The sequence below is a fragment of the Cupressus sempervirens genome, chromosome 6 (assembly GCF_028749045.1).
Source record: "Cupressus sempervirens isolate cs-2001-9-10 chromosome 6, ASM2874904v1, whole genome shotgun sequence".
NCBI lineage: Eukaryota > Viridiplantae > Streptophyta > Pinopsida > Cupressales > Cupressaceae > Cupressus > Cupressus sempervirens.
Genome location: NC_143123.1, coordinates 216,693,417 through 216,711,249, shown reverse-complemented (window position 1 = coordinate 216,711,249; position 17,833 = coordinate 216,693,417). Strand labels below are relative to the sequence as shown.

At 37.3% G+C, this 17,833-nt stretch overlaps 1 protein-coding gene across 1 annotated transcript in view; it reads right to left on the bottom strand.

Annotated features, from left to right (window-relative positions):
* The window catches only part of EMB2729 (Alpha amylase family protein), a 326,562-nt gene that overhangs the window by 97,344 nt on the left and 211,385 nt on the right, over positions 1–17,833 (bottom strand). Inside the window, exon 13 of the mRNA XM_089787516.1 lies at positions 10,274–10,345. Within this exon, the coding sequence (XP_089643642.1) occupies positions 10,274–10,345 (72 nt within the window). The remainder of the gene's footprint in view (positions 1–10,273; positions 10,346–17,833) is intronic.

Sequence of the window (17,833 nt, the reverse complement as noted above, 5' to 3'; positions counted from 1 at the left end):
AAAATCAATCAAAACCCAACATGATTTTTGTGGTGAAAAATCAATGAAAACACAACATTATTTTTTGAGGTGAAAAATCAATCAAAACCCAACATTACAAAGGTTTGTTTTTTATAGGAAAAATGGTAAAACCCAACAAATAATTTTTAAGGAAAAAATTATAAACCCACAAAAGAATCCCACACAACTTTGCGAATTACAAAATCAAAAAAATTTAAGGGTAAGTTTATAGAAACCCACTAGAATTTTTTTTGGGGGGGAAAATATGAAAACCCATCAGAATTTTTTTTAGGAAAAATTTTATGAAAACCCACCAGAATTTTTAAGGGAGGCAAAACACGAGACTTTGTATGGTAAAGTAGCACATGCAAACAACATACAAGTACATGCAACCCTTAGAAAGTAGACCCATAAAATTTGAGGGGTGGCTCAGAAGAGAGCTTGAAAGAATCAGAAAGTTGTCGATCTTTGGATTGGCTAGCTTGAAAATCAGGGCAAAAAAATTGAGGTACCCAGAAAAATTTGACAACCCAGTTGAGTTCTCGAAAAACAAACCAAGAATAAGAAGTCGATGAATTTAGATCTCTCAGAATGGAAACACTAGTCTAATTATAGAGAGAGTTGGAAGCAATTATGCATGTAAATAATTTCAAAAATAAAAGACAATTTCAACCAAGAAATTATAATTATTTTTGAAAAAGTTTTAGAGTCTTCGCTTTGATACCATATTACAAAGTAATTGAAAAATATTTGATTAGTATTAACAGAGACCAAGAGGTCTATATATACAAAAGAATGGAATGATGTTTCCTTAGGAAACGATCATAGGGTATAGAAACTTTCTATTCTAGCTCAGCGAAAACTAATAGTTATCTACAACTAACTAAAAAATAGAAAATTCTATTCTAGAAATAGAAAATTAAATATTAGAAACGTTCTAATATTTACAGAAGATAACAATAGATAACCATTAGATACTAAATAGAGATAACAAAAACTACCTATTATCGTAATATGGATTTAGTTTTTTGATTTCTGCGCAAATACAAAAAGCAAATAGTCCGGGTTCCAAAGCTGAAATAGTGAGATGTTTAAAATCCTAAAATCTTTAAGCCTTCTAGCAAAGTCAACCTAAGGCAGCAGGGTTGACTTAGCAGAGATGCAGTGCGTCCATGCTTGAGAGTGTCCAAAAGAGGAATAGTTTCTGGATTCCAAAGTTCTGTGAAAAGGGTATTCAAATCTGCACTCTAATCTGTCTTTTGAACTCCTTGAAGCTCCTTGAAAGCTCTTTGAATGCAAGACATGTCCTCTCCAATAACTTGCAAAAGGATCTCCTTTAATGTACTTGAAATGCTTGAACACTTGAATACTTGAATACATAAATGCTTGGAAACTTGAGTGCTAGTGCGTGATGAAACCATAAATGCATTATCCATATATGGGACTTAGCATGTGTATTTGAATGAATTACCTGTGTATGGGATCTAGCATATTGAATGTACAAAAGAAAGAGAGACCACAATTCTTATGATACTCAGTTCCTTGAAGGTGTCAAGGGTGTGCATGGAAAATCCATTCTTTAAGATTATACATAATCCATAAAGGGATTCACAAGATATATGTATAAGCTATCAAGTAAGTGCGTGCGTAGAACAAGTGAACAAAATGTATGCCCCCACGTTAAACTCATTGCTAGTACTTTAACATGAGCAATTGCTTTAATGAAGAATATGTACATCCACTTAGAGATATTTCCACTATGAAATGCTCCCTAGGGAAGACAAATCAAAGGAAATAATCACATAACATATAGAGAGCACAAAAAGGATCTAATAACTTTGAAGTTAGTAGGATCATGAGATAATATATATAAATATTACTGCAAATGAAATTTCATTAGTCCCCAAACAAAGTAGGACTACAACACAATAGAAGAAAGACAAGTAAGAGTCATGAAGAAGAGTCTTTTTGGACTACTATCATGGAGACCATGTTGCAAATCCAATCAGACCAACACAAAGACACATGTACAAACACTAGCACATATACAACACAACATATAACAACATATAGAAGAATGATACGAAATTTCAATTCATTTATCACCTTGCACCAATGGAGCAACAAGGGTTGTTTAAAGAAATCTAAACAAATATATACCATGCACAGTACTAGGAAAGCTTACCACAATAGGCAAACACACAAAAGCTGCTATGCTAAAGCAATCACTCAAGTGCATCACCCACCTCTCCAATCTCGGTCTGTTCATGTAGGGAAGGTGGACAACTCACAAGAGGAGCAAGATCCAACATAGTAGGAACAATAACTAAGTCCGAACAAGGACCCCATTAAGATTCTCTAAGCTCAAGACTAGATGTAAGTGAAGGTTTTTTTCAAAGCATGTTAGGTAAATCATTTTCGAGATCAATAGTATCATATTCATCATCATTATTTTCAGCAGGATCATCTAATGTATCTTCTTCATCAAGATTAATAGCAATAGAATCCAAAATACAAATATACTGTTAATCTATCTAGTTATTGTGATTGACTTCCTCCATAGACATTGACTAGTCAAAGTAAGGAGAAGAAGAATAAGAAGCATGCATACAGGCCTTACCTCAAGCTCGATGCATCTTTCAATGATCACGGGCATGTCGGTTGCATTTAGTCTTGCTAGAAATTGGTTGAGAAGAAGAAGGATCAATAGACGTGGGTTCCTTTCCATCTATTGTTGGGAGAGTAGAAGGGATAACATTAGGTTAAGATGCAGGAGATAGAACCACACTAGAGGGAGCATTGGATGTAGGACATGGTTACTCATTAGAAATTGAAGAAAATGAAGAAATGGGTATAGAAGGCATAGGTAAAAGACCATGAGTAAGATCCTTAGGCATACCCGACTCTGCAATTTTTCTACACTTATGAGCTTGATATGATTGGCAAACATAATCATGATGAGTAGGAGGTGTAGTAGGAATAGAAGGCCAAATGAAGTCAAGGACGGCACAATGTATAGGCCTAAAAGGATGATAAAGACTATGGTTGATTGTCTTAGTGTCTCCATCATAAGGGAATTTGATGCATTTATGGATAGGAGAAGCAATGGCTTGCATGGAAGTTAACCAAGGTAAACCAAGCTTCAGTTGGATTGATCGGAAGTAGGAATGACATAAAAGGTAGTATTCACCACTTTACCACAAAGTTCAATAAACAAAGTAATGGTACCATGAGGTGGATACAAGAAACCACTACAAGTCTAAATCCAAGAATCAGTTGAATCATAAAAGTCACAGTGTAATTGCTTGGCAAAAAGATAGTCTTCAGTGATGACATTAACCATAGAAGTAGGATCAACAAGACAACCATAAGGATACTTAGCCATCCTGGCAACAAATGTAAAGAGGACCATCAGGAGCATAAAAAATGTCAAAATATCAAGTGTAACGGTAAGATCTCTAGCACGCTTAAGACAAGGCTTAAGCTTAGGTTTAACTTGATGTCGAGATTGAATCTTAGGAGTAGACTGAGGTGGAGGTTGAGGTACATGCTCCACAATGTTAATGGTACGGTCATCCCCTTTTGTCAATTGATCATAAGCAATGTTGAGCAATCATATTAGTAGTGTGTTGAGGTAAAGGATTGGTGTAGATTGTAATATTTTGATAAGGAGGTGCCACAGATTTGTTCCCACTATCAAGATTATAAATAGACAAGCATTGGAATCAATCAAGCCTTGAAAATATGTTTCAAGGTATAATACTTTTTAGTATCATGGCTAGGTTGACGATGATATTGACAAAAGGCTTTAGAATCAAAGTGCAGACTTGATGTGGTAGAAGGAAAAAGTAGCCTAAGAGGAGGGAGTGTAATACTATTAGTACTTACTAATCTTTCCATAATAGAATGCAGATATTCAGAGAGAGGAGTAAACTTACAACTCATTTAAAAAACAGAGGAAGAAGTAGTGATACCTTTGGATGCAGCAGCTATAGGTTCATCTACTATGTTTGTGGCTTTGTTGATCTTGACATAGTTGTTAGGTTTCTGAAATTTGTTGTTGCTAGGTGTGGCATCACTCTTATCAACGGATACAAGAGCCTTTGGAGTGCTGCTCTCAAACTGGCTCACTTGTGATTGATAATGATGAAGCACTGCGCAAAGTTGTGAAAACGAGGTAGATTCGGTAAGTAGAATCTTATCTCTAGTGTCTTTTTGTAATCTAGCAATAAACTGATCTTGAATATCAATGCTAGGCATAGGATAAGAAATTTGAGCTGCAAATGCTTAAGTCTACAAATAAAATCAGTCACTTTTTCTTTAGGACCTTGATTACAATGCATTAAATCTGTCAAAGAAACTTGAAGACCAATGTTATTCTGAAATTGTTGGATGAAAACGTTAGCAAGTTTGTGAGCTAAGGTAGCAAGGAACAATATCATTGCAAGGCCTTGTCATGAAAGGTGCAAGCAAACAATTTGGCTCAAATCCTATGGTCATTGGCATAGCCACTACATAGGACTTGAAAAGTTTAAGGATGAGTCATGGGATCACCCATACCATTATAAGCATCAAGGCAAGGCATATCAGTTTGCTGAGGGGCAATGGTACAGATAATTTTTAAGGATAGAGGACTACCCATGTCATATGTAGGCACATTGATATTGGGTTGAGTTAAGGAAGCAAGTTGTTGCTGCAAAGAAGAAACAGTTTGAGCAAGGTTAATGAGAGTGCAATCATTAGAGGAAATAGTTGGCAATGGCACATTTGACACACAAGGAAGAGTGAATGTATGAGTGAGAATGGAGGGTGCTATGGGTGAAACATTAGGAACCACGATAGGAGGGGAATTGGGATAAGTGTAATGAACACTATTGTATTAAGTTTGTGAGGTGGGCAATGAAGTAGGTAGAACACTCACAAGAAGAGGAAGAAGAGGAATACTCATAATAGGAGGATTGGATGGTTGAATATATGTAGCCACAATAGGTGGAACATAAGTAGGAATGGAAATAGGTAAGGAGGGCTCAACGCTAGTGACAGGTGGAGCCATTCTTGTTTCAGATGCAGCATGAGCCAAATGCTTAACATGTGAATAGACAAGGTGTGTAAGACCACACAAAAGATTAACACCATGTTCATCATTATGTATGACTTTCTTAAGAGAATCAAAAGAAACAAGAGGATAGGTATTGTGATTCTCTTGGATAAGCCAATTAGGTATCTTGTCAATCTTAGTAGCAAGCTTATGAACTTGTTTCGAAGGAACTCATAAAGCCTCATCTTCATCATGAGATGAATGAGAAGAGTCATTCTCCGTGGAAGGATTAGGATCATGGGAAACCAGAGGATCACTACGGTTTCGAAAGAGGGGGGAAGATGACTTTGGGTCAAAGGGAGCCATGAGCCTACCACTACGCCTAACAAGAATGCTATAGGTAGGGTTCAAGGTAGTAAAGCTCATACACAAAGCAAGGCAAAAGGAAGATCACACAAATTGGAATCTAACCTCGAGGTATGAACTAAATCACAAAACACAATGTAATCTAACGAAAGTAAATACATATAACATGTAAAAAGAAAACTCAAGAGATGTATTTAACAAGATAACAGGCTCTAACTCCAAATCAAAAGAGAAAATGCCATCAGTCGGGTTTGCCAATATGTACAAGATGAAATGTGATGCAATCAAAATAGGTCTCAATTACTTCACATATCAGGGGGGTTGACAACCTTATACCTCAAAGGGAAGTTGAGGAGATCAATCCTTTCAATTCCAACTCTAAGGTAGTTAGATCTAAGAAGATTAGTGCAAACTAGATGATGGAGCACTAATTCTAATGGAGATTTAATGATTAGAAAATTAGAGAAAGAATGCAAGATCACTAAAACACTAATGTAGCAAGAGATATGAAATGCAATTAAGCCTATAGATATAGGAAGTAGAAGTGTCGAAATGAAGAAATCAATCAAATGACTTACATTGAAGAGTGAGGTGGAATATTAGATTTGGTTTTTTGATTTCTGTGCAACTCCAAACAACAAATAGTCTGTGTTCCAAACTTGTAACAGCGAGATCTCCAGAATCCATAAATCTTTCAAGATTTTGGCAAAGTCAACCTAAGGCAACATGGTCAACTTAGCAGGGACACAATGTGTCCTTGCTTGGCAATGTCAAAATGCGGGACATTTTCCAGATATTCGAAGTTTTGCAAAAAGGGTATTCAAACCTACACTATGTTATGTCTTCTAAAATTTGTAACTTGGAAGAAAATGGGTTTTATTTTGTTCATGGAGGTTTGCCTTGGTTAAACCCCAATTTAAGAATTAACCTTGAAATTGTAATGCTTGAAATGTAAGATAAATGCACAAATTCACCTTACAATAGCAAGATTTCTCAAATCAAATGTAGTGAGCTCACTTTACTGATTGAATCGATCAAGGGGAAGTGAATGTAGAAGAAGGACGGATCTAGAAGCCTTTTCTTGATGACAAGCTTCACTATCACCAATCAAGGAAGCTAAATCTTGAAAGATTGTGGCATGAACATGGAAGAGACGATAAAGCCCCCTGATGAACTTCTTGAAGCTCCTTCAAAGCACTTTGAATGCAAGAGATCTCTCAAATAACTTGCAAAAGGATCTCCTTGAATGTACTTGAAATGTTTGAATGCTAGAAGACTTGAGTGCTAGTGCGTGATGAAATCATGATGCAAAACAAGGCAAATGTATGGGCTTATATAAGACTCGAAATAAACTTTCTTCGGCTGGCAAACTAGGCATCAAAATTAACACCTTAGATCAAGCCCGAAAAAGGGCCCGAGACAGGGATAAAAAATGGGTCCCAAGTAAGGACACACTATGTCCTTGATTCCTACACAAGGATGAACTACGTCCTTGATTGAGCAAGGATGCACTACACCCCTAAGAACAAGATCCAAAAATCCCCGGGATTCCCTTAGGGTTACAGAACAAGTCTCGGCTTCAGGAAATCAGGTGTAGATCCCGAGAAAACCCAATTTCAATGTGGACAAGAGATTTTGAGTGATAAGAAAGAGGAAAGGGAGGACCCAAATGAATAGATCCTACCTTGAGCTTTGTGCCATGAAATAGGAATACCAAGGAACAATAAATCCTACCTCAATTCGTCTAGCAAGAATAAAGAGATATGAGAAGAAAGAGGAGAAATGCAAATTAAATGCAAGTCTAGCATGAATCTCACTAAATAGGTGCTAAATCATCATTAAATGGAAGTGCTTCCAATTTAAGATGTACAATACCACAAGAACGAGAAGGCTCAAGAATGTGAGAGAGTTCCTTGGTGTAGTTGCAAGAAGTTGTAAAGACCTAAAGCTATATGATGACTCCATTTTACACACGAATCCTCTCGAGGGTGGAAGCAAATTATTTCAACAATGTCAAAGGACAGATACTCAACTATTGGGGAGGATTGTAATCAAGAAGTCAAGGAGTTGTCCTCAACAGAATATCTCTTGTTAATATAACACCCAATGTGGGTTGCCAATGAAGCTTCTTTTTGAGAGTGCCTTGTTTACCACTCCTACTGGTGATCAAAGTAAGACCTTTTGCAAAGTGGGAGAGAGACTATATGATCAATCCACTTGCCTTAACTAAACACATTAACCTTCTATCCAAGCTTTTAGAAGAAAATGTTACCATCAGATTTGGATGTCCTTGTGCTTTGATATGTGATACTGATCTTGCACTTTCTCTTCAATTTTTTAATTGAGCTTTTGAATATGGTGTAAGTTTCAAATTTATTGTGACATAGAAGAATCTTCAAATAAAATTTCAAAAGATTGGACAAGTGGCTAAAATTCTTTCTTTTGATAGACAAAATTCAAGCCCAAAATTCATTAGAAACCACTCCCTACTATTTGGTATATGGACAAGATGTAGCCTTGGGTAACTTTGCAAAACTATAATGCCCCTGATTTAGGGCCACAAAATTAATCACTGAGTAAATTTTATTATAATTGCATAAAATAAAGCTGCCAAAATTAATGGTAAACTTAATGCCTAAGTCAAGTTGCCTAAAATCAAGGGTTTTGTGAGGGGATCACAACTTTTTGAGAAAGAGGATAATTTATAAGGAGTTCGATGGGAGTCACAAGCTGAAGCGAGGTCCCAAGAACCCAACCCCCATATAAGTGTATGAGGAAGCAGTCTCAATCACCTCACCCAAGAATAGGAGGTAGAGATGAGAGGTCTTAAGAGTCAAGACAATTGAAGACCATCATCTTGGTCTTGCTCAAGTTCACCATCAACTGTCCTAGATCATAGAAAGAAGCAAGGCCATCAAGGCGTCTTTGAAGCCCTTCTGAAGAGGAGGCCATGAGGATCACATCATCCACAAAGAGTAGGATAGAGATCAACACTTGGTGTAAGTAATAGTCATCCCTAGGGAGGGAGTGTGCCTGCAGGAACTCCTCCAACTCATCAATGTAAATTCCAAACAAAGTGGGAGACAAGTAAATACCAATCCTCCTTAGGATTGACTTCAGGAGAGAAGAAAGTGGTCTTACATATGTCAAACATCAAATGTATTATGAATTATTTGTTGTTTTTCTTAAATAAAGTTGATTTAGATGCAATGCAATTTATGTTAAACATTGTAAATTGATAGCCTCCTAGTAGGGGCATTACAACTCTCACGTTCTTTTATTTAGCTGGTAGCCATAGAAATTCTCTTAAAATATTGAGATGTTTATCCTATACTAATCTTGTGTTTTGACTGTTGTCCAATGTTTAATAATTAGCTTTTGGAAAACATGAGAATCTAAATTGTGCAATTAACAGACTAACTCCGTACTTCCTTTGAAACTCAACAAAGTACTATATAAAATTGCTCAAAAAGGTCATAGTACCAATATGGGTGTGGGTCAGGGGAACAATTTGTGTATTTGGTCAAAATTACTTGGGCTTGGGTTAATCCATACAAAAACATATAAAACTCACGTAGACAATTTATCATTATTTGATCCAAGCTCTTGGTATTTCTCATTATATGTTTGAAGCATAGATATATTTAAGTGGTAAAATATAAAAGGATTTTCCTTAATGTGTTAAATATCAACAATAAGAAACATTTCTAATATCAATTGATATAAATTAATAAGGGTAGATATTTAAATAAGAAAGAAATATTAATGAATTAACATATTTTACATTGATTTATACAAATAAGCAACATTAAAATATATTAATATTAAAAATCTAAAAATAAATCTAAATATAATGTATTAATAACTTAAGATTAATATGAATAAATCTATCATTACAGTTAAATTTATTTACTGGATATAGAGAGTATGGGGCCTCAACTTCATTTGACTGGTCCTTCCACTCAATCATTTAATCAGTCTCTAAACTATAAATCAAGCTTCCACAGCAAAGAAGACTGGAGGAGCACACTTGAGTGCTATATGGTAAAGAAATGTAGAGACTGCCTCCACTGAGTACACAAAAACAGAAAGACTAATAAATGTTAAACCAACAGAACAGTGTGATCCCACAGTAAAGTTTACACGCCTGAAGTGGAAAACTGCAAAGAAAAATGATTTTTTGTGAAAACTGTTTGAAAATGTACGAGCTTCTACTAAATTCAGTTTGGGTTAATCTCCCCTCAATTCATATAGGACAAATAATAGACCAAAAAATGTCCACTGATCAACTCCCTGGCCTGACAGAATCCAAACCAGGTACCAACCAGACATGAATACAGGCATGGCAGGATTAGAATGGGTAAGATACATTAGATTTCAACGTTCCAAATAAGCATATTTAGATATCAGCCATATTTAAAATCAACACTAGTTGCAATGTGGTCTATTTATATTCTGGGACAAGCAACTTTGAGTAGAGAGTTGAGGCTACTACAAAGAACATCACTTCAATTGTTTCAAACAAATAACGAATTGTGTGGGATATTAACTATTAATTGGAAATTGAAAATTCAATATGGAAAATTGTGTTTTAAGCACATTTTACATATTCTTGAAAATGACAATCAAAACTCTTTCTGAAACAGCAATAAATAAAAGTGTGCAGCATACTGTGAAATACATATCTAGTTCCATAGGGCTATTCTTCTTTAGTTTACTTAAATCTGATAAATCTTCTACACAAACAATTTTATTGCAGAATCAGAAGAATAACATAAAGGGATTTTCTAGCCTGTTGTTAAAATATAACCTGATAAATGATACATCTCATAGTTAAATTCACAGTAGAGAAAGCCAACTATAACTCACTTGTGTATGATTTTCTGCATAAACTAGCACCTTTTCAGTCTTCTGAACATTTCTTATTAAAGCATCCACAATCTGCATGATCACATAAACATAAGATAACTCCAAACGAATGTAATACGATTTAAGTCTATCCAGAAATTTGACTATCCACACACATCACAGTTAATAACTAAAACCAAAAATCACAGTCTCTCTCAACAAAAGGTCATTAGAAGACATGACATTAATGATGATATTAGCTGTCCTAAGTCTGACCTTTGCATCAGATCTGTGATTACTTTTTTTGTTATAAATAAGACTAAGACTGGTCGGTGAAAAGACCAAGTCTGAGAGAGCAAGTTCTGATCTATGGGTGCTTGCATCAAATCAATAATATTGTGTTAGGTGGATATTTAGTGTAATAGTCTGCCTTGTTCTGTTATTTTAATGTCTATTTCTTCCTGTAATTTTGTCAAACAATTGGCTTGCAACTAAATTTCTTATAGTTTCCAGCTTGATGTTGATTAATGGTTTCTCAAGATTGTTTGTGTTTCATATGAGATGCAAATAGGAGGCAACATAGAACCATATGCAACTAATAACAATGACCATTCATTTATTTCTTGTTTCAGATTATCAGAAATTACAACTACCATAACAATCATATCTTCTCATTAAACTCAACACATTATATCAACTATAGAGTTCAATGATGGTCCGTACCCATTGCGGCTACAGCAGTGTTAATAGTTCTGAAATTGCTACAGATCCGGACTGCTACATTAACTCGCTGCTACAGTACCGCGCTACAGTGATTCAGACTGCTACAATAACTCACTGCTACAGTATTGTTTTACAGTGATTCGGACTGCTACAATGTTGAATCTCAAGACCATATCTTTCAATGGCGTCAAGATTGAAAGCGTAGAGGGTTTGCGTCCTCCAAGCCCGAAGAAATAATCTTCACAATTACTTCCAATTTCAAATAATCCTCAGCATGCCCAAATGAGAGCTATCCTCCTTTTAACCCTTCCTCACTAGTTCTACACTTACCTCTTGCCAATGTGGGATAATACATGAGTTTTAATGTTACTTTTTCCCTTTTACAAATGCCCATGTATGTATTTTAAAAGGGGGGACTTGATTTTTTATAAAGTGACTTTATGAAACATTATAATATTTAATTTTAATAGTCACTTTATCGTTATAACTTCAAACATTAAAATAATATACCAAATAAACTCGGAATCCCCACATATAATAGCTCATCGGAAAGAGCTTGACAAAATGCATGTCATCCTGCCATCAAAAAAATGAAGGCACTGCATCCCCTGTTGGTTTACTAAAAATAGTAAGTCCTCCCCAAAACCCAACAAACGAACTCCATTTGGCCTGTAATTAGTTTTGACTAGACCAAATAACCTCAAGATCCCTTTTGAAGTCCTGGTTAGCCCTCGAGACCATGAAAAGAATGGGTTAATGACAACATATATCTAGACTGGCTAAGTGGGGGACATTACATTTAGCAATTGACAGTTTGAAGGATCAATAAAAAAATAATGGTTCCAACCATAGTATGTGAGGTGTTCCTAATTAAGGGAAGGCTCCCTTTATCTATTGCTAATATAAACAACCTATACTAAACTAAACACCTAAGCTTGTGTACACTAAGCTAATTGATAGGGTGTTACATTCACCGTACTCTCTTCTTTTAGAGCAGGTGTTCATGCTTCCTATTCTCTTATTCCAGCATATAGGTTTCTATCTTTACAACAATCTCTTGAGTACAATTTAGCTTAGTATAAAAGAAAAGCTTGTGAAAGCTTAAATTCTTTCCATGACTCCCTATGAGTTCAGAAACAAGGATAAAACATACATATAGATCAAAGTCTACAGTGTATATTCACCGTACTCTCTTCTTTTAGAGTGGGTGTTCATGCTTCCTATTCTCTTATTCAGAATATAGGTTTGTATCATCACAACAATCTCTTGAGTACAATTTAGCTAAGTTAAAACAAGAAGCTTGTGAAAGCTCAAAGTCTTTCCATGACTCCCTATGACAATTCAAGAACAAGGATGAAACATACATATAGATAAAAGTCTAGCACAAACTGAGAAATTAAAAGCAGCACAAATCTTGCAAGTTACCTCCTTGCTCGAGCATTCTACAATAGCTTCAAAATTGATGAGCAGCTCAAAGTTTGTAGATTGAATTTAAATCCCTCTTCAACAAAAGCACAAAACTCACAATTAATTCTAGAAAATGTCGTCACATGACAACTTGAATTGGCACAAAGTCCAAAACAACCTGCCTCTTTTATTGAAAGCAATTTGATTTACATCGAAGCTCGAAGTCTTAGAGTGCATGTACAAACTGCTAGAGTCTTCTTGCATTGCTAGAAGATAAAATTCTAACAAGTACCCTCATTTGTAGGTTAGGGTCTGTGAGAAAAGGTGGGAGAAGTCCAACAAAGTGTTATAGAACTCAGCGAGTCGCGAAATGAGGCAACCTTCCCGAGGCTGGTAGCCTCTTTCCTCGGACTTAGTCGAGTCTTGGCCGAGTTCCCCTTGACTTGGCAAGCCCATGGACTCACCAGACTCAACGAAAGCTGTTGGTCAGTGTCATGTCCCCTTTTTAGCAACATGATTTCCATAGTAGATTTTCCTATCATTGACTCTCGTAGGCAAATGATTTTGGAGAGAGAGTCATCTTGTTGATCAGTTGGTTGTATATTGCTCTTGGAGAGGCATAGTTGAGCCTACATCCAGTTGAGTTGGGCCTACATGTTCTAATTTTGAGTTGAGATGGCACTTTTATTTTATAATAAAGTGCATTATAATAAGGTTTTATAAAAGATGTTTCTAGAAGTTTCTAGTGACTTCTTAGAAAAGTTAATAAATTGAGGGCTGGAGGCACCCATTTGGACAAGCGATTTTGTGGATTCAACTTCTAATTCCTATTGAAGCATTTGTGGTCCTTTGGTCTGCAAATTTTCATTAGATTTTTGGGAACGAAAACTTCCTTGGATTTGCATAACTGAGGAAGTGAGATATCTTTTGAAGGGTTGCTCATTGGAGATGGTATTTAGCCATTTCATGGTGGATTATTCTAAGAATTGATTTTAAGGATTTGAAACTGTTTGCAAAAGGGCTTGGAATTCTACATCACAGTGCAGAATCAGTTTGGCAAAATTCGGAGGTCATTCGGTGCAATTTTCTGATCAGTTTGTACCAAGGCCTGGACTCACATTTTTACTCATAACTTCATATTGCTTGGGAGTTTGAATTTATGCTTTGGAGGGGTTATATATTTACCCTAGGCGTTTCAGATCATACCAATTTTGGCATCCAATACCCAGCAAATTATTTTATAACAGGGTCGTACATAGCAGTGTCGTACGAGGGTTTGAGACACAAAATTGTTCATATCTCACAAATTATTCAGAGATTCATTCAATGCTTTTAAGAGGTTATTTAACAACCCTAGGCATCCTTGTTTGGGGAATTTTCGGTAGCCATTAATTTGCATAAATTTCAGTACAGGGTCTATAATGTATGGTCTGTAACAGGAAGCTATACGGCAGGAAACAGAGGTAAAAATTCGGGGTGCAGAATTGTCATCAGTATATCAGACTTTGGCAAAAAACAGTGGTAGCAAATTTCCAAGTTCTTGTATTTGATTTGGATAGTAGAAATTGCAAATATTCAGTTCTTGTAATGCTTTAAATCAGTCAATTCAGTCACTGTTTCTAGTTAAAGAATATTGTAGCAACAGTCGATTGTACTCTTAGAATTAAGTCCTTAATAACATTTTGTAATCAGATTTCCTGAATATTGTTATTGGTACTGTTATTGTTAATTGTATTGCATACCCTGTGAATTTGTTGCTATACTTCATTGCATGCCAAGTGTTTGACGGATTGTCACAATTCAGTATTGAGGTTTTAGTGGCCTTTATAGTAAGGGTCATTTCAGTGGTATCAGAGCGGTGTTCTTGCCATCCTGTTGGGTAAAACATTTTTATGCAACCTTATTCTAGGTATTATATACACAGAAGAGCAACACTTAAGGGTGAACAGAAATTCAGAGATATGGGTGAGAGACAGTCACAGAGTCCACCTAGATTTCCCAGAATTGATGACGATGAGACCAGAGAGTTTTATAGAATCATGACTACCGGACAGCAAGAAGTAGCCCAGTCATTACAAGCATTGACTACCATGATGGAGAGAGTTGTTCAGCCCAGGGTTCAGGAACATGGTAGAGGTACACCAGATCATGATAACAGAAGTGTGGCAAGCTCACAGGGTGCTCCTAGGCGCAGATCATGGACAGCAAATAGGCCTACTCATCCCACCTTCCTTAGGGAGGAGGCTTAGGAGATAGGAGAAGATGACTTGCCGGATGATTTTCAGGATGATCTCAGAGCTGCTACTGCAGAATGGCAGGCATTACCACCACATGTGCGTGAGCTACTGAACTTTGATCGCTATCTGAACCAGAGGAGAGAGCACATGAGGAGTAGCTGTCAGAACAGGAGGCCTAGAGGAGGTCATGATAGTGAGTTGCAGCGAGCTGCTGGCAAACTCACTTTACCATCTTTCGATGGTAGTGGTCAGATGACAGCACAGGCATGGATTCATAAGTTGGATACTTTCCTAGCATTGAGGCCTATGTCAGAGATAGATGCCATTAGATATGTCACCTTGCATTTGGAGGGTGCAGCTCATGACTAGTGGTCACACGGTATGGTTACTTTGCAGCACAACCAAGTGACATCTTACCAAGATTTTGTGGATAGATTGGTTGAGCATTTTGATAGGAAGGATTGGGAGATCTATTTCCGTGACCTCGCACAGTTGAGACAGACAGGCAGTTTGGAGGTTTATATTAGTGAATTTCAGAGGTTGTCAGTTATGGTACAGGATGTGTCTGAGAGGCGGTTGGTTATCTTGTTCACAAAGGGATTGTCTGAACCCCTCAAGGGTTGGATTAAGGCATTTGACCCACTGACACTACAGGAGGCTATGAGGAAAGCATGGAGTATGGAGCTTACAACCCTTCTAGCAAGTTCACTTCCAAGAGTACTACTTTTTTCAGAGATAATAAGAAGTTTGATAAGAATAAAGGGAAGAACGTTGATACCAAGGGTAAATCCACTACACCCTTGGATACAGAGGCACTGAACGACCTGCGCAGGAGGAAGCTATGCTTCTATTGCAAAGGCCCATATGATAGGGACCATGATTGTCCTTTGAGGCCTAAGGGAAAGGCCAACAGAGTTATGTGGGCATATTACAAGGGATCAGATTCTGACAGTACAACACATGAGGATGAATGCAGTGATACAGAGGGGAGCGACAAAGGTTTCAGAGCAGAAAGAGGAACCTGAGTTACATTTACAGCAGGGATGTTTGTCTAGTATTCAGCAGGAGGGATCCTTTAGGTTACGTGGTGTTCTAGCAGGACAAAAGGTGATCACATTGGTTGATATAGGTGCTACGCACTTCATTGATGCACGATTGGTTGAGTGCCGTGGTATTAAGACAGAGGAGTTTGATTGTCTCCGAGTACAAGTTGCTGATGGTTACACTCTTAAGTGTAACAGGATGGTTAGAGACATGCCTTTACGCCTGAATAATTATGAGTCCAAAGTAGATTACCATGTGGTCAATATGGGTGACTTGGATATCGTTTTGGGTATGACATGGTTGCATTTATTGGGTGAGGTCACTTTCAGACTTAAAGACATGGAGATCAAGTTTGAGGTAGATGGGAAACAACATGTGTTGAGAGCTATCAGGAATAGTGACATCCGAACCATTTCTTTCAGGTGCTTGGAGAGATTGGCGAGACATAATGATATTGGATGGGCAGCCTTGTGTACTCTCATGCCCACACAGGAGGGACAGCAAAAGACAGAATATCACCCAGAAATTTAGATATTGAGAAAGAAGTATGACAAGGTATTTAGCGATATTCCACCTGGTACACCACCTGATAGAGGGATTGAGCACATCATTGAGTTAGAAGAGGGTGCTAAACCAGTGATGATTACTCCATACAGGCATCCTAAGAGGCTCAAGGATGAAATAGAGAAAACCATCAAGGAGCTTCTTGCAATGGGGCACATTAGAGCTAGCAAGTCTCCTTTTGCTTCTTCGGTAGTCCTGGTAAAGAAGAAGGATGGTTCACTACGGATGTGCATAGATTACAAGGTGCTGAATAAGAAGACCATTAAGAATAGATATCCCATTCCGCAGATTGATGAGTTGATAGATGAGCTACATGGGGCATGCTACTTTAGTAAGATTGATTTGAGATCCGGTTACCACCAGATTAGAGTCACAGAGCAGAACATAGAGAAGACTGCATTCAGATGTCATTGTGGGCACTTTGAGTTTGTGGTCATGCCGTTCGGGTTGACCAATGCACCAGTTACTTTTCAGTCCACCATGAATAAGGTCTTCCATCATCAGTTGAGGAAGTTTGTGTTGGTTTTCTTTGATGATATCTTGGTATATAGTCGGACATGGCATGAGCATATAGAGCACTTGGAGACAGTATTGAATACCTTGCAGGCAGAGTCCTTGTATGCCAAGGAGTCCAAATGTGATTTGGGTATGACTGAGTTATTATACTTGGGACATATTATTAGTAGAGAAGGAGTATGGATGGATCTTTGATAAGATCCGTGCTATAGTGGAGTGGCCTATTCCTGAGAAACTGACCCAGCTGAGAGTGTTCCTAGGTTTATGTGGCTTCTATCGCAGATTTGTTTGTGGATATTCATGACATGCAGCTCCTATGACACATTTGCTAAAGAAGAGAGCCTTTGTTTAGACATCGAAGGCACAGGCTTGTTTTGACAGATTTAAGGAGATCATGATTTCATGTCCGGTATTAGCATTGCCTGATTTCTCGAAGCCATTTGAGCTTCAGTGTGATGCATCAGGAGATGGTATTGGGGCTGTTTTGATGTAGGACAAACACCCTATTGCATATGAGAGCAGGAAACTCAGTGCGCCAGAGAGATCATTTAGCATTTACGATAAGGAAATGTTAGCCATTATGCACGCATTGGCTAAATTCCGGCAATATCTAGTAGGTGGTAAGTTTTGTATAAAAATTGACCACAACAGTTTGAGACATTTCCTTGGTCAGAGAGATCTCAATGATAGACAGCAGAAATGGGTGAGTAAGCTGCAGGCTTACGACTTTGATATATCATACATGAGGGGGACTAAAAATGTGGTAGCAGATGCCTTGTCACGCAGGCCACATCTCAGTGCGATGGTTGAGATCTCTGAGGATTGGAAGCATTTGATTGTTGCAGAGTATGCTAGAGACTTTTGGGCATCTGGGATAGTTGATGGGACAATTGTTGATACCAGGTATACACTTGTGGATGAATTGATTATCTACAAAAACAGGATATTTTTAGTCCCAGGATCGAAGGTGAAGCGGTCTATTATGAGGGCTCTTCATGATTCGCCTATAGCTGGTCATCCCGGGTACTTCAAAACATATAGACAGGTGCGGGAACGGTTCACATGGAAAGGGCTCAAGACAGATGTATTG